The sequence below is a fragment of the Aquarana catesbeiana genome, linkage group LG04, assembly GCF_042186555.1.
Source record: "Aquarana catesbeiana isolate 2022-GZ linkage group LG04, ASM4218655v1, whole genome shotgun sequence".
Classification (NCBI taxonomy): Eukaryota; Metazoa; Chordata; class Amphibia; order Anura; family Ranidae; genus Aquarana; species Aquarana catesbeiana.
Genome location: NC_133327.1, coordinates 416,017,884 through 416,042,660, shown reverse-complemented (window position 1 = coordinate 416,042,660; position 24,777 = coordinate 416,017,884). Strand labels below are relative to the sequence as shown.

The 24,777-nt window shown below is 39.7% G+C and overlaps 1 protein-coding gene across 1 annotated transcript in view; it reads left to right on the top strand.

Moving 5' to 3' along the window:
• The first annotated feature begins 268 nt into the window (after positions 1 to 268).
• SGK1 (serum/glucocorticoid regulated kinase 1) overlaps positions 269 to 24,777 on the top strand; it is a 206,663-nt gene continuing 182,154 nt past the window's right edge. The window contains exon 1 of the mRNA XM_073627312.1: positions 269 to 702. Coding sequence (XP_073483413.1) covers positions 634 to 702 — 69 coding nt within the window. The 5' untranslated portion in view covers positions 269 to 633. The remainder of the gene's footprint in view (positions 703 to 24,777) is intronic.

Genomic DNA, 24,777 nt, shown 5'->3' with positions numbered 1-24,777 from the left:
GGCATAACAATTGTCACATATGTAGTCCTCCCCTGGGTCTGCTGCGTCTCTCAGTTACTGTATGTTAGGAGCCCTTTGCCTACAGTAGAGAGCTAGTAACCTTATTAGTTAAGTGTTCTTTCCATCTCTCGCTCTCGCTATGCCAGCACTATTCCCAATGGATGGTACCCAATCAAAAAAAAGCAGACTGAAGAATCAGAGCTCTCATCTCTCTAACAGCAGAGCATCACGTCACCTGAGAAACAGCAAAATACAGGCTCTGGGAGGGAGCTGTGTCTTTCGTTAAGCCATGAGCACTTGATGAAGGACCAGGATGGCTCAATTTTTCCTCATCCTGCATATGGGTCGTTCAGCAAGTTGCTGCGATACAGCATTTAGCATGTCTCTGCTTTTAATGAATGATTAAAAGTCTTGACTTCTCACTGCAGGCTGCTGCAGTAACTGGTGCAGAATGAATGGATCAGGATAAAAGATTCAGGAACTCGTGGCTGTTTGAGCCTGTAATTTACTGATCTTCCCTCCGTCTAGTGTACATTGTTTTCACATTGGGTTCAAAAGGGGGAAAACGGATGCGGTGACTAAGCAAGTGCCTGTCTGTGGATCTTTTTTACTGGGTGCTTCAAATTGAAGAAAATGGTCAACAAAGACATGAATGGATTCCCAGTCAAGAAGTGTTCTGCCTTTCAATTCTTTAAAAAAAGGGTAAGGCTGCATGCTCAATAAGGAAATACAATTTTGGTCTGCCTAGGCAATGGATAAATAGATGCATGCAAAAAAAAAAAAAAAAGATAACCACTGAAGCAGGGAATATGGATAAGGAGCTGACTGTGCAGGGATTGTGCTACTAGCATCTGCAGAACGCTTCCATTGATAAAATCAATCTAGTGCTGGAACTGCATGAGATCATATGCATTGGAAAATGGAACTAGGTGCAACATAGGCCAAGTCTGCTTTCATCAGTAGAGACACTCAAGCTATTCCTCATTGTCTTCATTGTCTCCTCTGTATTTTGCAATAGTTCTATATTCATGCCGTTCGGTTATGTTATAATAGGTCATTCATCAATGCAAAAAAGTACTCTCGGGTTATATCAATGCATTGCATAGTGTTTGTGCATCATCTGGCCAAATATTTTTTAATGAAACAGTTTGCATTATTTCATCATCTATATAGCACAGAGGTTTACAAAATACAGAGAATCACTCCGCCCTTGATTAATAATATTCATTGAAATACACAATTCATGCGTCCGTTATTTTATGACTGCTATCTCAAATGTACTATAATATGCATACAGGCTAAAAAAAAGTGGGTCATGTACAGTCCGGGCAAAGCTGATTTAAGGTTAAAGGAGAACCTTGGGGAATCAGTGTAGGCTTTCTCATTTAGCACCCTGCATTGACAGATGACAAATTATTCTTAAATTGTACATTTTTAATAAACCCCTTATTAAATGAGCATTTCAAATTTGGATTGTCCTGCGTGTTAGATTATGACCATTTTACGACCAAATATATGTAGACATTAGGGTACTTGCTGCTAGCATTATTTAAATTGTGACTGATAGGTCTTCCGTGAATCTCAATGGACCACGTAGATGTATAATGGACCATACAGTCCATGCAATGGACCATACATGTAGCTATATCATTTACAGTCCATACAATGGACCATACAGGTAGATGTATCATGGACCATACAGTCCATACAATGGACCATACACGTAGATATATCATTTACAGTCCACACAATGGACTATACAGGTAATTGTATGTACAATACACATAATTATATTTAAAATAATGTACATACTATAGATAATGCAGAATATATGGAAACATTTATATATAGTTGGTATACATAAAGGTGTAAGGTGCACCAATGCATCTGAAAGACACATCAGGTCATGCAAGTTATCTATTTCATAAAGAACTAACTATCACTATGAACCTGGAAATACAGTTCAAGTCTGTTTGTTTTTCTATTATCATATATGATGGCAGAAAAATTCACTCTGACATCAGGTATTGTAGGTATTTTTATGTGATGCTCGGGCTGTGTCACACACTACTAGTTTGATTTGTACACAGATTTACATGTTCACTGAAAAATAATGAACACCTGTCATGAGGAATGTACAGGGATTTCCATCTTTGGCCTCCTTTTAAGAAATGCTTGTTGCTTGATTAGTTTTGTACCTTGAAGACGAATGCTCAAATAGAGAGTCAGAAAAAGTGTTGGAATTTCTCATCTCTATACCTGTCCCGGATTAGTGACAGACAGCATTGAAAGCAAATAGGTTGTTCACTTTACAAGGTAATTTTCACTTTGCAAGAGAATTTTCCATTAGCTTAGTGAATAAGGAGAAACTGCTGACTTCCGTCAACCAATTATGTGCAAGCAAAAATGCAATTTGTTTATTTTTTTGCATGGGATTGGGTAATTTATTTTCACTACCACCACCTTCACTAAGCAAATAGAACATTTCCTTGAAAAGTGAACAGCCTACTTGTTGTTAGAAAATCAACCCCAAAGCATCAAGCAGGACAACCAGGCAACTAACATTTTCAAAGGGAGAGATCAGAAATTGCAGTTTTGCATAATTCTGTAAATTTTCGTGCAGCCTGAATTTTGGGGAACAGTACAATAAATATAATTTTCTCTACATATGATGACATTGTTGTGTTGTATCATGTGTAGTGATGTCGCTGTGCTTGCCAGTCTCCTGGGTTGCCCAAGATACCTTTGTCATTTGGCACTGTGAAGGAGTCTCACATTGAGAATTGGATATTCCCCCCGTTAGCCTTTCTCCAGCATAGTGGGTGATAAGGGCACTTTCACACTGGGGCGGGGCATCGGCGAAAAAGTGCCGCTATTTTTAGCCCTGTAGCGCCTGAGAAACTCCTCAGTGTGAAAATGAAAATAGCCTAAGTGAAATTGCTTCCCTAATCATTGGTGCATGCTGATAGCCATTGGAAAATTCATGATGCTCGCAACAGATCTTTCACAAAAAGATGTGGCTATTTGTTACCTTTTTCAAAGCCTTAAAGTGACACTAACTCTGTTTAAAATAAATAAATATAGTCAATATTTTAAAAAATACATTCAAGTATATATTTGTAATGCAAAAAAGAGACTTCTATTGATTTCAGCCTCCTAAAATGGAATAGGGTTATTGACTATGAGATTTGTAGTGTACATAACCGCAACTAAGGTGCACTGCTTGTTCCAAACAAACAGAAGTGGGAGGGAAAGAGAGAAGTGTAAGAGACTACTGAGGACATTAAACTGAGGCAAAAAAAACACAGTAAAGGAACAAATTAATAAAAAAATCAACTATAGGGCCATTAAGTAGTAGATGTATATAGATTTTTTTTGGAGAATAAAGATATTGTTTAGCGCCACTTTAAAGAAAAACTTCACCCTGGAAAAAAATGTTTTAAGTCATCAGCTACAAATACTGTAGCTGCTGACTTTTAATAAACATGCACTTACCAGTCAAGCGATCCAGCGCTGTCTTCACCCGGGCCAGTTCTTTGCCAGTCTTCAGGTCCCTGGCACTGCCGTATTGGAAGTGAGAAGTCGGCTGTGTCCTTCTGGTGCTTCACAGCTGGTTTCCCACGAGTACGGCTGTGTTTTCTCAATGGACCCGCAGGTACCCACTTCCACTTCCTCTCTGATCGCCCAGGTGATTCTATTAGAAATTGGACCTCTCCCACTTGCTTGCAACCTCCTGGGATACATCAAAGGCCCAGGAAGTTGCAGGCAAGTGGGAGGGGCCCAACTTCTGATGAAATCGCCTGGGCAATCCGAGAGGAAGTGGGAGTGGGTACCTGTAAGAAATAGGTACCTGCTCCAAGAAAAAAAAACACCCAAAAATACTAGAGAAGGGGGGGAAAAGGAGGAAAAATGGAAATTTCCTTTTTAGGTGAAGTTCCACTTTAAGTCCTCTACGACAGATAACCTTTTTCTTTTCACTGCGTCATATAGGGCTAAGTTGAGGATGAGAAAACATAAAGGTCCTGATTTCTACATAACTGTGAGAGAAATTGTACCACTTACAAACTAATAATGTATTGCTGATGAGCAGCATGTGATAGACAGCACTTTAGCATGTTACCTATTACAATTCTGGTGTATTCAGCCATCTTGTGCCATAAATCAAATGCCAGTGTGACTGTGCTTAGTTCTTTAGAATTTCATAGATAAAGAATTCCATGGTTTCCAGGGTGCACCAAGGTTATAAGAGAGGTTAGTAAAGGGGAGAACATAGCAGCATTTGGAAAAAAAATTATTAAGAAAAATGATCATCTATTATGGTGTCATCCTATTACTTTACTACTAAGCACATCTAAACTGCCAATAATAAGAGATCTGAGCAGCCAGGTCTTTAGGCAGCTAAAAATGCAATCTATAAAGATTTAGTCATCCACATTTATTTCCAAATGGAATGCACAGTTGTACTCCAGGCAGGTGCCAGAAATCCATATTGAGAAGGAGACAATAAAAAAAGTAACTCAAGAACTTGTGCTCAGTTAGGGTCCTTGAGCAATGTTATCTTTCTTCCCACCTGGGTATGGGGACCTAGGTACACACAGGGTTTGATTTACTAAAACTGAAGAGTGCAACATCTGGCGCAACTGTGCATGGCAGCCAATCAACTTCTAAGTTCAGCTTGTTCAATTAAGATTTGGCAAAAAAACTGGAAGCTAATTGGTTTCTATGCAGAGCTGCACCAGCTACTCCAGTTTTAGGAAATCAACCCCACCGAGGTCTTTTGTGTTCAACCAGTGGTTTCCAGCAGGACCGTTCAACAGAAACCGGTCTATCAATCTGCTTCTGTTAAACAGAGAGGGCTACACACACGTCCGGTTAAGCAGAATTTCGATAAATGTTTACCTGGCTTAATACCTGACGGGGGAAGTAACTGTGCACCATACATACACTTACTAGCAGACAAAGGTCTAGATCAAGCCTTCTGCTTATGAACAAACGTCACTGACAAAATAGTAATGTTGACACGTGTAGAGTTTTTTTCTCATGTCAGTACAGCTTTAGGAATTCATTTAGGAATATGCTGACACAGCACAAGAAAGAAAACTGATTTGCAGCAAAAGTATCTGTGTTAGTATACAGTAAATGAGTGAAACTTGAATATTATTAATCTTGCCTTAAGCTCTGTAGGAAAATATATATTTATTATATACTCAGAGGAGTAGTATAAGTAGTATAAGTGCTGTGTATTCTGCATTTAAAGTATAACTAAAGGCATTTTTTTCTTTTAGCTTTGGATAGATACAGGGGCTGAAGTGGTTAATCAGCCACAGAACCTGTGTAATTAATATGTGTTCAGGTTTAAAGGGATGAGGTGGAAAACATAATTAGAATGCTGGTCAGTTTGTAGTGCTGTCTGTGCCCCCATTAGAGAGATTCATCCTCTCTATTCATCCTGTTTACCATTATCATTATAGTATAATAATACCATTATTATTGAAAGTTTAAGTAAAAGAAAATGTCCCCAGAAAAGTAATACAGGGTAAATCTCCTAATGGGGACACTAGTTCTGGTGACCTAGGGGTCCCCAAGGAATTCCTTTAAAGTGATATTAAAGGCATGGCTTTAAAAAGAAAAAATAACAAGCATGTCATACTTACCTGCTCTGTGCAGTGGTTTTACATCCTCCTCTTCTCGGGTCCCCCGCTGATGTTCCTGCCCCCCACCCCCATCTGCTGAGTGCCATTAGAGCCCATTCACACCATAGTCCATTCACACAGAGAGCCGCAGCTCAACCCCGCCCCCTCTTGCTCCTCATTGGCTCACTGGCTGTGATTGACAGCAGTGGGAGCCAATGGTGCCCGCTGCTGTCTCAGCCAATGAAGAGAGAGAGAGCCGAGGCTCTCTTGCACATCACTGGAGGAAGATCGGGCTTAGCTAAGTATTAGGAGGGCTGAGGGAGGCTGCTACCCACAGAAGGTTTTTTTATCCTAATGCATAGAATGCATTTAGGTGAAAAAACTTCTGCCTTTAGAAACACTTTCATTTGCAGGGATTTCCTCTCACTTCCTGTTTTGGCTACAGGACAGGAAGTGAAGGGAAAGCTCACAGATGACGAAAAAAAAAATCTAACCCTCCTTTGGTCTATCCAAGTTTTGCCTATAGTTCTACTTTAAAGTGTATGTTAAAGTGGTTGTAAAGTCAGAAGGTTTTTTTTATGCTAATGTATTCTATGCATTAAGATAAAAAGCCTTCTGTGTGCAGCAGCCCCCCCCCCAGTACTTACCTAAGCCTCATTTCTGTCTAGCGATGTCCACGAGTGCCTCGGCCGTCTGAGACTCTCCCTCCTGATTGGCTGAGACACAGCAGTGGCGCCATTGGCTCCCGCTGCTGTCAATCAAATTCAGTTAGCCAATCAGGAGAGAGAGGGGGCTGGGCCGTGGCCATGGCTCCATGTCTGACTGGACACAGGAAGCTGTGACTTGGCTTGGGTGCCCCCATAGCAAGCTGCTTGCTGTGGGGGCACTTAACAGGAGGGAGGGGCCAGGAGCACCAAAGAGGAACCCGAGAAGAGGAGGATCTGGGCTGCTCTGGGCAAATCAACTGAACAAAGCAGGTAAGTATGACATGTTTGTTATTTGTATAGAAAAAATGAGACTTTATAATCACTTTAAGGCAAAAAAAGCATATCCAGTATATCTCTGCAGCACATGCATATTTCCCATCTTTTATCTCTTTAAAGACCCTACAAGTACAGAAAAAATACCTTTTGATTTGCTAGAATTGCTCCTAATTTGTGTTGTGGGTTGGCAGCACACAACATTTTTGCGGACTGGATAGTGTCAGCTCTGCCCATTGTCTTTTGAGAAATGAGTCAGCCATTCCCGCTGTCTTTTTTTCCACATGATAGGGACCAACTTACTTGAAATTCAAGTCCATTCGAGACAACACAGACAGAGAGTACAGGGGACAGGATTGTTGCACTTATCAAACAGATATAACAAACTGGTTTCCATGTTATATTTAACAGACCAAAAGAGAGCATATAAGAGGCATTAATTTCTAGGGTTTACATACACTTTATCTCGACCAATATATTTAACATGACCAATATACTGAAGAAAAGGGTTGTTCCAGTAAGAGGCTGAAAGAATGTTGGGGAAAATCTTCCTAATAGAGATACAAACAGCGCTTCAAACTTGACAGAGGGTCCAGTCCTTTCCCACTATTTTTACTTTTTATAATTTAGCTTTGTCTAAAATTATTTTATTTTTTTTTTAAATTGTCATATTATATACACAAACCTGAAAAAAACTGTCCAACATTTTATCCCAAATAATGTTTATAACGTTCAAATCAAATAATGTTTATATGAAATGTTAAAGTTATTTACCACTGTTATGTGCAATAAAATCTTTTGTAAAATATTCCATGGGTTTCGGCAGGCCCTGATTGTTGTGGGGTGATGCCATATTGGATGTTACATCTGTGGTGGCCTGCAGACACAGAACTGTCAGTACAGTAACCCTCTGCTGCATCCAGAGCATGCACACTACTGTAATAATGACAAAATTTCCCCTTCATCTGTCTGTGCCAAGCATGCACCTGGTGCAGCCAATGGCTTAGACTGTAGACACAAGTGTGTGCGGGCAATATAGAAGCAACTGCTTGCTTGCCTGAAAAACTGTATGATGTATCAATGCTACAAAATAAGCTCATGTGAGGATGTTTAGGAAACTGCCTTCTGAGCATGCGGATGTCATGGCTGTGGGGATGGGGGAAGGCCAAGAGAGTACAGCCTGTGTAGCAACCTCTAGTGCTAGACTAGTGTAGGTAAATTTGTTTTTGTGACTCATGGTAGTTGTGTGAGCCTGTAATTGGGTCAGATTACTCTAGTATAGGCTGGAGGGCTCTACAGAGCAGATTCTAGAAGCTTGGGGAAGCTTCTGGAAGCTAGCAGGCAGAGGCCAGGAGGTCCTACACTGCATACTTGGGGGAAGTGACCAATCCCCAGGTAGAAGTCTCTGGCAGGGTGTGTGGTTCAACCCTTAAATATCATGGATCCTGGCCAGCAGGGGAGTTGGGTGGAAGATGGTGTAAGGAAGCTGTGTCGTGTGGCCTGGGAGGGGACCCCAGGCTGAGGGGGACTCTGCCTCCAGGATGAGAGTTGAGATAGGAAGAAGTACTGAGGGATTTCTACGATCTCATGGTCTTGGTTAGGAGACAACTCACAACTCGGCTTGTGGAGAAGGACCTGTACAGCAGGAGGCCTGAACAGACATCTCTTCTACGGCAGCAGGATTTCCGGGGATAGTATGAGTATTTTCACATTCCCCAGGGCTGAAAGGGTTAAAGCCGCCGGATGTAATATCAAGAAAGCTTTTCTGGGACTGTGTTAGCAACCTGTGACCCATTCCCTTGTCCAGAAACATTTTGCTAAGCAGCCAGGTGGGCTGGTATTTTTAATAAAGGGGACATACTGTAGGGCACCTGCAAGTTGAGATTCTGCTACAATTCTGCTCTGGGAAACAGAGCTCCTGTAAAGGGTGATTTTTTTGCCAAGTTCACAGAGACTTTTGTTGTTTTAAAGAGAATACAGTCAAGTGTAAGTTCATTTTTCAGGATCACGTAGAAAAGGCAGTTGTCCTCATCATTGTTATTTAAGTAAAATTGGTTATCCCATAAATCCAATACCCTAGCCAAGTTGTTTTCCCCAATAAACAGCAAAAACAAGTTTGGATTATATGTTTGTCTCTGAATGAAAGTTGAAGATGCGTGTTGCCTGGCTGTGCAGGAATAGGGGGACCCAAAATCCAGTGACTCCTGTGGGGGTAGCATTACACTTGCAAAAGTATCTGACACTCCCAGAAATGATGGATGCCTATTACATTTCTATCACTGATTTACTGACATATGGATAGGGGTTCAACAAACAAGTGGGTCTACAGATATGTTCTTTGTCATCTTTACAGATTGCAGGGTGTAACTGAAAAACTTTTAAAGTAATTACTTACCTTTGAAATCCACTGCATTCTATGTGGAGGCACTGGTGATGTATCCAGGGCCCCACATTTGCATCCTGGGAAGACTACATCACTAGTGCCTTCCAGGGTGTTCTCACAGCTAAACTGTGAGGTTTTGTGAGATTTAGCAGCTGAACTGCTAGATCTACCAGATCTCTAAAAATGCATGCATGACATTTTGTATGGACATCATCATCACGGGCTGGCCAGAGGATTAGGAAGAGGACGCTGGCCCCTTGATGATGTATTTTGGTGTGGGTTTTGGAGAAAGAGTTGGACCAACCTGGGGGATTTACTGAAGGCAGGACTAAAAGGCATGTACAGGTAAGTATTTCTATTTGATTCACTATGCACTTTACTTAATGGTGGCCTCTTTTTTTGAGAGGAGGGGGGGGGGTCTACCTTAAGGGAAATCTGTTAAAAGAGTATTATGGTGGCTGCTACTGCAGACCATTGCTTTGACCTCGGTATGTTTTTATCAATTACCCAATACAAACATACAAATAAAGAATTCTGATTTCTCTCAAACTTTCTTTTTCTTGTATCTGCTCTGGGACTTATTAATACTGACTTCAGACACAGCCAGGCTGCTAGCTATTTCAAATGAGGTCAGCAAGGACAGTCCTCATATTTCTTCTATGACAGATGTACTTCAAGGTTCTCAAATACTGTTGTCACCTGATCTGGCCAATTGCAGTTGAACTGTTACAAAGTTGTATGTCTATACAAAGTTTGACAACTGCAAACACCCCCAGCAACAGATCTTTAGGGTTCAATTTTTCAGGAATAATTTTGCACACCAATTGATCCTCTAGGGTAAGAGCTTTGTTAAGGGCTCTTCTTAGTACAAACATATAAACACCCAGCCAGTACAATCACTGTCGCCATTGTAGAAACTTCATGAATATTTTTTTAGATCAATTGGAATCACTCATGTTTACAATAAATGATGTAGAATGTTATTGTTTTTACTCACTCTTTTCTAAAATAGCTTATGTTCATTAAAAAGTCAAAAGTCCAAGGTTGCAATTGCTAGAAATATTGAAGAAAATCAGATATTAAATAGCTCTTGATCCTTTGTTCCGTAGTGAACTTAAACCCTCACCAATGAAATGTGAAATCTGTTTTGACGCTTTGGGTTGCTGTATTTTGCACATCACCCATTGCACATCACACCACATTATCATAAAACCAGCTGTAATGTATTTATTTTCAACAGTCATACGTTTCATAAACAGGGTTGAGCGAAATGGACAGTTTTTATTTCCCTTACATTTTATTGAAAATCAGGATATTTCCGCAAATTTACAAAGTACATTTGAGTCAAATTTACAAAGTACATTTGAGTCAATAGGGAAGGCAAAATGCAGATGTTTTTGGTGGAGTGTAGGGTGCAATGGGCTTTAACCACTTAGCGACCGGCTGTCCGCATTGTACTGCAGACGAGAAGCCACTGTAGGCAAAGCGACATACTGGTACGTCAACGTCTACTTACAGGTTTAGAGCATGTGCATGCGTGCCCCCCCCCCCTGTTGGCTCCCGCTGTAATTGTACACTCTGTACATCCTGTCAGCAAGTCCTGGTCAATTATTCATGGCCACGACCTGCTGATTGGCTATGTACATTCACATCCCAGACCTTTGTGTTGATATTCAGGGATGAGAAACTTAGAGATCAACTAGTAAAAGTAGCACACTTTAAACATAGTTAGGCACATATTTAACCACTTGATTGCCCTAGATGTTAACCCTTTCCCAGCCAGTGTCATTAGTGCTGTGACAGTGCATATTATTAGCACTGATCACTGTATTAGTGTCACTGGTGATGTTGGTGGCAGTTGGTCAGTAGTGTCATATTGGCCACCGCACTATTGCAGTCCCATTATAAAAGTTGCTGATCACTACCATTAATAGTATAAAAAAATATATAAAAAATAAAAATTTCAGTATATTACCATAGTTTGTAGGCGCTTTAACTTTCATGCAAAACAATCAATATACAAGTATTGGGATTTTTTTTTATCAAAAACATGTATCGGAATAAATCTTGGTCAAAATTTATGAATAAATTCGATTTTTTTTATTGGATGTTTTAAAGCAGAAAGTAACATTTTTTTCTGTTTATATCACAAAAAATTAAAAACCTAGTGGTGATCAAATACCACGAAAAGAAAGCTCTATGATATCATTTTTATTTAGGTACAGCGTTGTATGACCGCGCAATCGCCAGTTAAAATAGCTCAGTGCCGAAAAGCAAAAAAATGGCCTGGTCATGAAGGGGTTAAAACCTTCTGAAGCTGAAGTGATTAAACAGCTTGTGAGTGTTATAGAAGTTCCTTTCAACTATTCTGAACCTGTTGTTATGCCAAAAAAACATCCTCCATTAACCTAATTATTTTTCACAGAGTGAAAAAAAAAAAACAGACAGTGAAAAAAAGAATGAAAAACGTAATGAAACAGTATACAAATACTGATGCAGTATATATATACTGTGCAAGGTCCTGCGCCTCCAAGTTTAATGCCTAGGTGAGAACAACTTACTCCAGTAGGGCGTGGCCTAATCTGTGCTTCCCAACATTACTTACCTACCACAGCTGAAGGTTAACCGTGACTGTTTTCTACTTTGCTTGATTCATACTGTGAAATTGTGAGTACCTCTCCATTTGTTTAAATAAATCTTTTTACAAAACGATTTTACACTATGGGCACTCCTTCTCTCTTTTCATATGATACACCACGATCCTGAGTTTGCCAGAGATTGCCGTACAGTGGCGCAAAACTGTAACTGCCTGATACCCCTGCAGGGGTGAAGTGATCTGGTGAGTGGCTGCACTTCTAGAGCACGGATTCTCAAATAACCGAAGGATTATAATCACCACATCACATGCACTAAGATACTGCACAAGATATACACCAAGATATTGCACCAATAAGGATTTAAACGAATCTGACAGAATGTTTATTACACAATAAGGACTTCTTTGGACTTAAGAGCACGCTTGCACTTTATTAGGAGTGAATTTTTGGATATTTTTCAGCTCCTTTCACCACCGTCTGACCTTCCACACTCCCCCTTCCCTCTCTCCCTCCACCTTTCACCCCCCCCCCCTCCCTCCCCCTACTCCCACACCAAATGATATTTGAAATACAAACCAGCATCACTATGTATGGAGTTTGATACCACTATTATTATTTTATATATATATTTACAGTTTGTTCAATATTGTGAAATATTTTTTTAAAGATACCACCATCTTGTTTAAACTTGTTTAGGAATATATACCTGTACGTCTTGTTTAAACTAGGAATATACAAACACGCAGGTAGGGAACCATCAATTAGATAAAGGAACAGCGCCATACCCTTCTACCACACCAATTCACTCAGCTGTCCCCAATTAGGGTGACTGCATGTTGGGCGGCAGCAGTTCCAAAGGATTCACCAATACATTTCCATTTCCACTGCGCGGGTCCACTATTCTTTTAACTTACTCCAGTTGCCCACAGCCTCCTGGGATACTCACATATATCACATATCCCAGGAGGCTTTGGGGCAACCTAGAACACAATGCACATGCGCTGCAGCATGTAATCTGGTGGCCAGCCACAAGAACCTGTTTGAGACAGCCCGCTCCCTATAAAATAAGAAGAGAAGATGACACTACAGTACTGGATGTGCTACATGAGATCGCAGGACACAACCCATACCCTTCCCAACACAATCCCCAAATACAACCAACACAAGAGTAAAAGAAAACCATTAGGCAAAAGTGGCAAGAAATGGCCGCAGCACTTTATTGGTGATAAACAAACATGTCATTACACCATTAATGCATTTAACCGAATACAAATATACAGGTTACCTTAAACTTTTGGCCCAGTTATCAGAGCTCAAACCAGAATCAACAGCATAACATTTATACAAAGACCCCCCTGACTCCAGGGTGTCAGCACCACACGAAGTGCACAGGATGGGCAGGAGGGAGGGAGCAGTCTTGCTTGCAGAGAGGCCACTGACATTGCCAGGTGATCACCATGCCCATTATATAGCTTCCCAACAAACTTCCAGAATTTTCCATGAAACCTGATTGGCTCCTTCTGGATCCTTAAAGGGACCATTATCCCACAGCATAATCATACAATAGATAATACATTCTAAATAATAACCCAGGAAAGGGGGGTGGTCGCAATCCCAAGGAAGTGGGCCCAAAGGTTTGAGCCCACTTTAGCCAGTGGATTACAGCAGTACAACACTGGATTCAATGGACATATGAGTATTTTATAATAGAGAGGAGGGAATAGAGACTCGCCAGAGCTCAGAAATGTAATTTGGTTGTTATTTGTTTCCGCACATTACACATTAACATTTCCCTTTTCACTGTTTTATTCAGTAAAAGTAAATTGTGACGTTTGCAAAAAATGGTGCTTGGCTTGTCTGGTACTAATAAACTTTTAAGTACATATAACAGATAAAAAAGGTTCAAGAAATTGCAAGCTGAATCCTTTTATTAGAGTACATATATATTCTTTGCTATTAAAAGCAAACGAGTCAAGATCTAGCTAAAGCCTGGGAGAACTTGCTCTGTCTAACTGAACAGGGTAAATAGCTTGCATTTACTCTTCATATAGTTTGGCAATGATGACCGTGATCATAAATAATAGCCATTCAAGCAGAAATACCTTACCCTTTTTATTTATTTATGTAATTATTTATTTATTTATTTTTTTGCATAGAGATTGGCTGCACCGTAATCATTTTGGCTGTCATTCACACGGAGAGCTGTTTATAGCAACCAATAACATTTTCCCTTTCATTCTTCCATAATTAACTGGAGACACAAAGTATTAATTCAGTGGTTGCTACGGTCAAAAAACATCCATAGCCCTAAAAATGTTATATAATAATATTAATGATAATAATATAATGAATGATATTTCACTGGGAGAAGGTGGGAACTATACAAAAACCCTGAAAAACTGCATCACCACACCACTGAGGTGTAGAAGAACCTGGTGTCTTTTTAAGGTGACGGTGAAGAGGGGGGATGGTTTTCTTAGCCTTTTCCTTTAGCTTTTTTCTTAGCCTTTTTTCTTTTTCCTTTATATTGTCTGGTACACCGGAATGCCCCCTATTTGTAGGACTCAAATTGTAGTAATGCCAGGTTGTATGTTTGTAGCACTGGCTGATAGTGCCTTCCCAGTTACAATGCAAACCAAAGGAAACTATGTAATGGGAAGGGTTCAGGGGCTACAAACCTCATAAATATATAACCTTCTCTCATCCCTACAAAAGCGGGGGGCACCCAAAAATATTACAAATATCAGGTGGAGTTTTTCTTTTCATTAGTTGTACAGATAACCTATACAACCTTGCATAACTTACTCACAGGATATTACGTGTACATCTATATAAATAGCTAAAGATCATGTGGTGATCAGCTCATTAGCAAATGTTATTTTGTGGCCAGATTTTTTTTTTTTTTTTATTTCACTACTTATTTAGAATACCTGAACAATGCACTATGTTGTTGCTGTACTTGTGTTTTCTCCATTTACTATGGTAACGGTGGTATTAGGAATCTGTGCCTGGGATGCATGGAATGTTTCATGTAAGGATGTGGAAAGAAGGCATAGCTGTGACTAAATATCTCAACCACTGAAGAATCATCATTCCTCTGCGAGTGTTCATAACCACAGTGGGTGGAAACGAACAATGAGTTAACACACCAAAGGAAAAAAGAACTGTGGGAATTCTCAAATATAAATGTTTTGCAACAATATGAGCAGTTGTCATGAAGATATAAACATATGCAGTTTTAAAAAAAGGGAAATAATACTATAGTCATAAGGTTTGAGCTAGTGGAGTAGGAAGAAAGTATGCATCTGTTACATTTGTCACATGCTCTTCACACCCACCTTTACTTTGATTTCAGCTTAATCGTCTGGATTCATAAACAACTGTGAAGCATTAAAGTGTATCTAAACCCAATAACTAAATGTGTAATATGATGCAGTTTACTAGTGCTTAGATGTGGTGACTGTAGGGCTTTTTTTTTTTTTTTTACAGAGGTCCTGGCTTGGAGGTGCCATGCCACTCAAGGACAGCGGTGGACTTTCCCCACAGTTACACATTAAAGACACAAAACTTTGTTCCAACGGTCTAATCCCATTTTGATTGGCTGGCACAGGATGACTTCACTCCTGCACATAGATGGGAGTGCAGTCATCCTGGCACACTGGCAGCATGCCAGGATGTAAACTGAGCTGCACATGTGCAACCCAGTGTACATTCTGCAAAAGATTGCCAATAGTCAGGTAAGTGTACTTTATTGCAGAAGCAACATGCAATGGGGTTGTTTTACTAAAACTGGTGAGTTCAAAATCTGGTGCAGCTGTGCATGGCAGCTAATCAGCCTCTAACTTCAGCTTTTTCAGTTAAGCTTTGGATAAAAAAAAAAACCTGGAAGCTGATTGGTTTCTATGCAGAGCTGCACCAGATTTTGCACTCTCCAGTTTTAGTAAATCACCTCCATTGCATGTCTCTTTTACAATAAAAAGCCTGCCTGTTCACAATTCTGTAACTTTTACATTTAGTTTTGCTATAAGCTGTGCCCCTTTTAGACCTCCAGTCGGTGGGGATTCACAGTTAAGCCTAGTGCACATGGGCCGAATGTCGGGCGACAACGGCGAGTTCAATTAAAATCTGCTGACGTTTGGCCCATGTGTATGCAAGCTGGCATAACAGAAGCCGGCCGTTCGGCTAGCTTCTGTCGGGCATGCATGCTGGAAAACCAGCAGCCGATCAACTCCTGATCAGTGCTTCAAGCCAATGGCTGTCCAGAGTGTTTTGGTCGGGGGAGGGGCTCGTCCCCCATCAGAACACAACAGCTCGGGGGGATCATTGTACTAACATCAGATTGTTAGTACAACGGCTCCCACTGGGCCGTCAGTTTTCTTTTTTTGTTCAACCAAACGAATGGAGTGGCTTTATAGTCAGTGCAACCAATCGCTGCTGTCACAAATGTAAACAAAGCCCCGGGACAGAGAAAGTTACACTACTCACATCCTTTGCTGAGCATTGACTAATAGCATCATCTAATGCAGACCCTGGCAGAAGAAGAGAGTGCTGTAAAGCTGGGTATACACATGTTCAGTTTTTGTACGCATGTACCGCTCTCTGTTCTACAGCACTTAGACTAATGACCACTTTCTGTCGAACGGTCATGCTGGAAAACCAGTATTCTTGCAACCAATGGCTGCAGCGCTGATCCGTGTATTCTGGCGCGGGGGGGGATGCCCTCCTGTTAGAATACAATAGCACAGCGGGAGCAATCTCTATATCAACATAGTTTTTGTTGATGCAGGGATCTTTGAGTCAACCCACTAGCTGAATGAAAAAAAAACAATAAATCAGTGTGTATACTTTGCTTAAAGTTATTGTAAAGGAAAAAATTGTGTTAAAAAAAATAACAAACATATCATACTTTCCTATGGGTAAAAGCCTTGTGAGCTGCCACACTAAGCCTAAATTAACCTAAAATATACACAGGAGATATAACTATAATCAGCTGCCACACTTCCCACACTTCCCCAGATGGTGATAATGCAATCTATATAACACACCGTGCAGCGCTGATAAATATAGAAACAATACTATATAAATATATGAATCCAGTAAACACTATATATAACATAAATGTCTAAAGCAGAACAACATATAAACACTATAAATAAAGTGCTTGTGCTCCGTGATATTGCACTCAGTCATCAATGTGGTTATTAAACTAAACAGCAACAGTCAATATGTATGAAAATAAAATGCTCATGCTCTGTGACTTGCAATTAATCCTTGATGAGTTTTAAACTAAACAGCAAAAGTCCATATTAACATCAACCATGTGATAATTGTGTCTTCATGTATTGTGCACACACAACCCTCACCGGGTTGTGTGTTGTGTGTACCAGCTCTGCACCACTTCCTGGATATCTCTCTCATCAGCCAATCCTCCTACCAGTTTCGTCACAGTCTCGTGACTTCCTCTGGGAAGCGTCAGACAATCAGTATTCCCAGAGAAAGTCACAAAACTGTGACGAAACTGGTAGGAGGAGCTTGATCGGGAGGTACCAGGAAGTGTTGCAGAGCTGGCATAGGACAGGGGGAATGCCATGTAAACCGGGGCTGCAAAACCAGACCACAGGTTACTCTATCACCACTGAGCCTTATAGCACTTTAAAAAGCGTTTATTATTTATTTGAAATGTGAGTTGTGTTTGCAATTACAATTTTTTAAACATTATCACGCTATTGCATGCCTCTGTCATTTCCCGCATGTGATGTATATGAGGAGAGTCACTCAACATACCAGGAGAAAATAGTGACCTCTGAGCTGGGTTATTATCGGAAGTAGCAGGTGGCCTGTATTCCATACAAGTGTCCCATAAACCTTCATAGGATAAAGGAAGCAAAGGAGGATCTCTGCAGGCTATTGCTATCAATAACAGGCTTATTTTTTAAGCCCCTAAGGTGAGGGTACACCTGGTGGGGGTTGTGTGTGCACAACGCATGAAGACACAGTTATCAATTATGTGATTGACAGTAGCTCCTGCTGCCTCATCTCAGCCAATTAGGAGGGAAAAACCCAGGAAAGCTTTGGGTCTTCTGAACATCAATGGATTGAGATCGGGCTTAGGTAAATATTGGGGGGGGGGCCGAGGGGGGAGCTCTTTTGCCTTTAGCCTTTACGACCACTCTATGTGTCCTTCTTCCCTGGCTGCTTGTTTAGATGTGACAGCAGTGATGAGCTAGGCTGTCTGTTACTGCAATCACTGCAGGTCTGTTCCCACTGCCCTATTCCATATGCCATGCTGTATGATTCCTATGCCACACACATAATTGCCTAGTTTGCACCACTTTATTCCATATACCATGCTGTAAGTTTCCTGCTCCACGCCACTTCATTTGATATTGTTGCTGCTGGGGGATTTATTAATGTTGCTAAGCAATTTATTGATGCTGCTAGGGGGATTTATTGATGCACTTGGGGGATTTGCTGCTCGGGGATTTAGTCTTTACAAAGAGATGGTTCTGGGAGGTAAGTAGAGGCAGAGACAAGGAGTGTGTTGTAATTATTAATAATAGTATTTTAATATAATTAATAGTATTGTGGAAACAGGAGTGCGCAGAACACACATTCCTCTAATCCAAGGCCCATATTCTAGTAAAATATGTTAATTGAGGATCTGGATGACATCTTCAAAGTGATGTGGGTGTGCAGTTTTCCATCTTCTTGTGATGGCTAGTCTAGCATCAAAGGGTTTTTAATCTATGTACTCCCTTTGACATCTAGCAGCTGACACTATTCAAGGCTGCCAGCTATCAGAGTGGGCTCTAATTGACAGCTTTGGTCACCACTAATAGTTGACAACCAATCAAAGTGGTTGCCAATTATCTGGCCACTATGTCATTTTTACACAGTTATCACATACAGTTCAAAAAATAAGCCTTTAGCCTGAAATTGGCAGTGTGCTTCTGTTTGAAACTGACATAATACATTATTAAAACAAATTTAATTTAAATGTTTGCACATTTGTCAGCCTATAATAAAACAAAAAAAAACTGAGCAAGGCTATTGCTTAAGTGTACCGAATAAAATCTTTATATGAAATTAAAAAATATTAGGACATGTAAACTAGTCATATAGTTATAGTCAAGTTAACTGATGCTACAAAATTTGATGTGGTCATCTAGGCTTTAGTGGCCTCTGGTCACGAAAGATTGTAGCTATGCCCTAGCTTTATCTTTTTATCAAATTTTTAGCACATTGTATACACAGTCAGTGGGAGGTCCCTGTACAGAAACAGTTATGACCCCTTACCCAGTGTGAACAGTTCTATGTTCTTGGTAAACTATTTTGAAATACAATATGTTGGACCTGAAAAAATGAATAATTTCACTTATAAAAATGAAAAAGCATAATAATAAATATGTGTAACTGTGATGAAAACATTTCGGTTTATGTTCCTCTGATGTAAAAAGCAATGTGAATAATGAAACATTCACAGCACAGCACTGCATTATACGCCAGAGCTATAAACATGTATAATGACAATACTAATAATAGTGACTGTGGGGGGACAATAAAGTGTAAGCTTTTCTGAGGGGACAAAGATTGATTCGATTGGTTCTCAAGTACTATTTCTACAGCAATGAAGAAGAAAGGTTAATGTACTGTGGAAGGAATTTGCTCAAAAATATTTACAGTGGTTTTAAAGGCTGGTGGCCACAGGGGAAAGGCTAATCCTATTAAAAATTCTCCACATATCCTACCTTACAGCACAGAGATTAGACCAAATTTTCCCCATAGTAGGACCTAATTGTTGGCAGTGCCGAGACACACGTGCAGATTTTTTAAATTTTTTTTTGCTTCTGTTCCCGCATACAAACATTTTGGGCTGCTAAAGTTTATTTACTCAGCAACCACAACTTCTGTTCCTCAGTGTCTGTTTGTCTATTGGGTTTGGTCAACCATCTAGCCTTTTCCAGGGCCTCCAGAATGCTTTTGGGTCTTCTTCTTTTCTATGTTAGAAAACCTATTGTTTTGCTGTGGAAATCGGATAGACTTCCTGGAAAAAACTGGTTCATTTTGTGGACCCATTGTGTAAAATGATATATCTTTCCTGAGGTTGCCCCAAAAGATTCACAAGGTCTGGGACATTTGGATTGAATTTCCCTTTACTACTAATGCTAGAGATGATACTGTTCTTGACTAATGTGCCTAGTGAGTGGATTCTATGTTCCTTTGAAGAGGAGGGGCTATGCGGGGGTTGACCGGATGTGGTCCCCCCCCCCGTGTTTACCTTTTAGCATCTCCCTGGGAATATATATTGCTCATAGTGAACTTTATTATTTATTGTGTTAAACTCCTTGCTTCTGTTTTTTAAATGTGATATGTGCCTAATCACTATGATAGTGCCTAACTTATTTCTAGAAAAAAAAATGCAAGTTTGCATTGCATGAGTGTGTTTATGGTATAGGGAGGGGTCAGTGCTGTCCCCAGAAAACATAGTGTTTGGCAGGGATATTTTATCCAGGCCGATTGACTTTCAACTCAGTAGGCTCAGCTAGGGTCCTTGAGGGGCCTTCAAACATTCAAGTGTTCCCCAATCTGATTGTATTCAGTTAGATCGTGTGAATGTTCTCTACTGTCTGTGGTCACTTTGGAGTTGATTTAGTGTAGGAAAAGGCAGGGGATGTTGAAATTTGCAAAGGAATTTTCCAAAGAGCTTAGTGAATGAGCTGTAGCTATACTTACATACATCATCCAATCATGTGCATGCAAAAATGCTTATGTTTTTCATTTTTCTTGCAGGTGATTGGGTATTCTTTGCAAAGTGAAATTGTATCACATTCATCAAGCCCTTCAGAAAATTCCCTTACAAAAAGAATAGTTTATTTGCATTTACTAGGTCGACCCCCTTGAGTCTGATAGCCATGTAACTTACTCTTAATTGTGACCACTTTATGTATAAATATACCTAGGATATTGGCACCAAATATGCCTACTTTGATCTGATTTTCTTTGCAATCTGCATGATGTATTTAAAGTCATCACGTCTAAGTGCTATACTTTTCACAGTAACCCGAAACAGCTTGTCAGAGTATTTACGGTTCATTTACAACTGTAAAGAAAACACAATGCAAAGGCTTTCTTTAATGAGGTCATTAACAAAATTATCTCTATTGCACTAACAGTTCTGTAGAATGCTTTGTGACATGGCTACTTATTCATCCAGCCCCTCCTAAATGAACAGTTATCACAAAGTGCTAATTGGGTTACACAGGTGTCAAGTAGTTCACCAGGATTTTTTTCCTAGCAAGTATTATCCTGATATAACTGGTTTCTGTGTTTTTAGTGTATAATTGGTGTTTTCCAGCATCAATTACTGAGCTCAGAAAATCTAAGGCTTGTTGAATGCAAAATTTCTGAATGGGAAAAGAAATTCAATGAATGTTATGATTTGCAAAACTAACAACATGAAGGAAAAAATGCAGTTTTATAAGGATCGAAGAGGGAGAAAAAAACAATGGGAATGCTGGAAAACAGTAGAGTTCTTTTTAGGCTAACAATCAGCAAAATGGCCATTCCCTGGGCCGCTCTTGTTATTATAAATGTCACCCATCACCAAGAGGGTGAAAGGCCTTTTTTAAAGTTGAATATGCTTAAAGCATGGGTGCTCAACCTTTGGCCCTCTAGCTGTTGCAAAGCTACAAGTCCTATCACGCCTCTGCCTTTGGGAGTCATGCTTGTACCTGTCAGCCCTGCGATGCCTCATGGGACAGCTGTAGGGCCACAGGTTGAGCAACCATGGCTTAAAGTAACATCACAAAAATATCTTAGGTATAAAGTTCAGGCAAGCACTCATAGCAGCCTCCAGGTACTCAAAGTTAGACATGAATCGTTGTTATAATTACAAGTATTATAGTTATTATTGCACAAATGTATATAGTGCTGTCAATTTATTACATATAATGTATATTCATATTAGTCCCTGCCCTCAAGAGGCTTACAATAAGATCCCTACATCACATGCATACATACGCCTACTAGGGCCAGTATAGACAGGCGCCAATTAACCTACCAGCTTGTCTTTGGAGTGTGGAAAAAAACAGTACCTGGAGGAATCAGCTGTGCGCTCCAGAGCGGAGCTTATATCAGTACAGATCGGCTGATTTTTTTTACAGAACAAAGGCACAGGGACACATCTTATTAAGGTACAGAGGGGATAAGATGATTTTATAGAAGTGGGTTAGCAACCACTTTAAGTGAGTTATTTCTAAGAATTACAGGCCTACAATATAAAACAACAAATTTCCATGCAAAACAATGTACTGCTTTGACATCCAAAAATCAGACATAATTAGACCGCCAGGGAGGTTAAAGAAACACTTGGGGTCTTTACCAAAGATGTGAAAAATCCCCTGTGGGCTTAATAGCGCACCTAAAGGAACACCGGGTCTCAACGGGAAGGGGTTAAATTAATTTATTCCCAGATCATGTGCACTAAAGTTTTTCCCTATTCTGAACAAGCAGTAAAAACACTTTAAAACAAGCCTTCATTCATCTCTGTATCTATTGTACTGTTAAGAAATTAGTTTTCAAAATTCACAACACAGGCACTGTCATTTCTATGAGAACATCATTTTGGCAGATTGCCAGCCCTCTGATATAACGAATCAGGATGTGTTTCCTAGCTGTAAGAAACAGACTGAAACAGACTTTAGGCATCATGCACACTGCAGCTAAAAAAAAAAGGTGTTTGATGTTTTTTTTCTGCCTTTAAACGCCCATTCATGTTAGCCATAAGCGTTTACAGGCAGGAGCGTTTAGAGGTGGAAAAAACCTAAGCACTTGCACAATCAGGAACGTTACACGTCACATACTAATACATTTTAATGGGCAAAGTAAATAAATATTCTAAATCTAGCCAATACAATATGTTAATGCCAAACGAGCAATAAACGCACGCAAACCTGCATAAATGCCTGTGAAAAACATGACTTTCACTGCATTTTCTGGGCTGCTTTTTTTTCTGTAAGGAAAAAATACATCCTAAGGGGCACTGTGTGCATGAAGCCTTAAAGGATAAGTTCACCTTTGTTCACCTTGCTTTTTTTTCTAAATTCCAGCTCCCCTATATACCAATATAGCATTAATGTACTTTTTTGCAAAAATATCAAAGCTTTCCATTAAATCTACAGACACTTACTTCACTTGCCCTCATCAATGTTTCCAAATGTATCCATTAGTTTTGCCTTACTTCCTGGTCAGACTATAGTTCATGACACAGGAAGGAGTTGAACAGCTTTGATATTTTTGCAAAAAAAGGTACATAAATGCTATATTGGTACATAGGGGAGCTGGAATTTAGAAAAAAAAACAAAGATGAACTTATCCTTTAAGCTGCCCATAAATGGATCAAATCTCTGTTGGTTCAGCTGGGTGCAGGCCAAGATTTGATCCATCAATAGGCAGGCTGGTTGTGCCCAATCGATTCATCAATAAACTTAGGTGCAACCAGTCTGGCAGATATTTTACATGCGATTACTGCCTTTGGTTATAGCCACTAGCAGTAATCTTTGTGTTCTGCTCCCTCCCACCTTCGCCAGGAGAACACAATTGCGCTTCTGGAGAGATTCCACCATCAACACTGACTGTGCTGATTGGGGAATAGAGTGATTTTCTTTTCATGGTGGATGGAAAGAAAATCAAATCATCTATGGGCTGCTTAAAGCAGCCCATAGATGATGCGAAAACTGAACAAAAATGTTGAATCGTTTGTTTTTTGCATCATTAGTGTGCCAGCTGCCACAGGCAATTTTCATGCTGCAATCGAAAGTGCCTAATCCAACATGATGGATTATTATTAGAAAAAAGAAACAATTGATGGCACAATCATATGAGCTATTTTAGTTTTTCGTTCGACAGAACTTTTGGATTTCCACTTGTCTATGGCCTGCCTTAGAGTCCTTGTTGTGATCTTTAAGAATGAATAAGTTGACATTAAAAGCAGCTAGAGAGTTCAGGGATGGCTTGTTTTAAATCTTTTACCGTTTTCTATGAATATGTAAATAGTTTAATGTCCATAGTCTGGGTACATGCGAGATATTTTATCTCACTTACTTGCACATACGCTACATATTTCTTTAAGTAAGTAATGTTTGACAAAGCATATAAATATAACATATATATAATATAATTATAGGTAAACAATTAACATTGACGTCAGGAACGCAGAGTTGTATTTAATACTGAACATTGCATTATACAGAGGCATGCATGTGATGTATCTCAATAGATATGCAATGTAATTAACAGTCTAAATGCTAATTGTGCTATAAGCTATAATATAGGAAATGCGTGATCAGTTTCAGAAATATCATGAAACATTCTTTTGTTGAAGAATGTGTGATCTGGTAAAAATAACCCCCGAATAATGCCTTATATACGCAAAGCTAGCTTGTTGGCAGTAATCTATATGCCTAATTATTCCTTATGCTTGAATATTTCCAAGATTAAACCATTCATTATCAGTCTAACTTAATTGACAAACTGCATTTGCCTGTTACAGTATAAAGCTGCATAATTCAGTGCTCAATAATTAATTTTCATTTCATTGGTGTTTTTTTTCACATCGTCATTTGTGTCATTTTGTATGTTTCAGTACATGTGTTTCATGGTATTGAAGTTCTGCAGAAACTGAGAATGTTTACTTTATAATTCCTGGCTGCATAGCAACTTGCAGTGTAATTTTCTAGGTACTTTTGCAAAGACATAAAATGACATTTGTCTGTGATCTTTGGGTGGCCACAGAAGTCAGATCTCACATTGATAATGACACACATGCTAAGAGATCTACAGTCACTGGTGCAGCTGCTGCCCTACTATCCCTGCTGTCACTGAGCAAAGAGAATTTTAAAGGGAAATTGTCAGGGTATGTGCAAACTGCCACTGCAGACGTTTCTTGAAGGTGCAAGCTCCAGGGTTGTTATGCTTCACTCTTAATGAGTCACTAACCTGAAATAAAAGTGTACATGCAAAGTGTTCAAATGCCTAATATACCCGTGCTTGTTTGAATTCATAGGGGTCTCATGCAAGCTATGCATGGTAGCCAATCAACTTGTTACTTCAGCTTGTTCAGTTAAGCCTGGGAGCTGATTGGTTTCCATGCTGCACTCTCTAGTTTTGGTAAATCAGTCCCATAG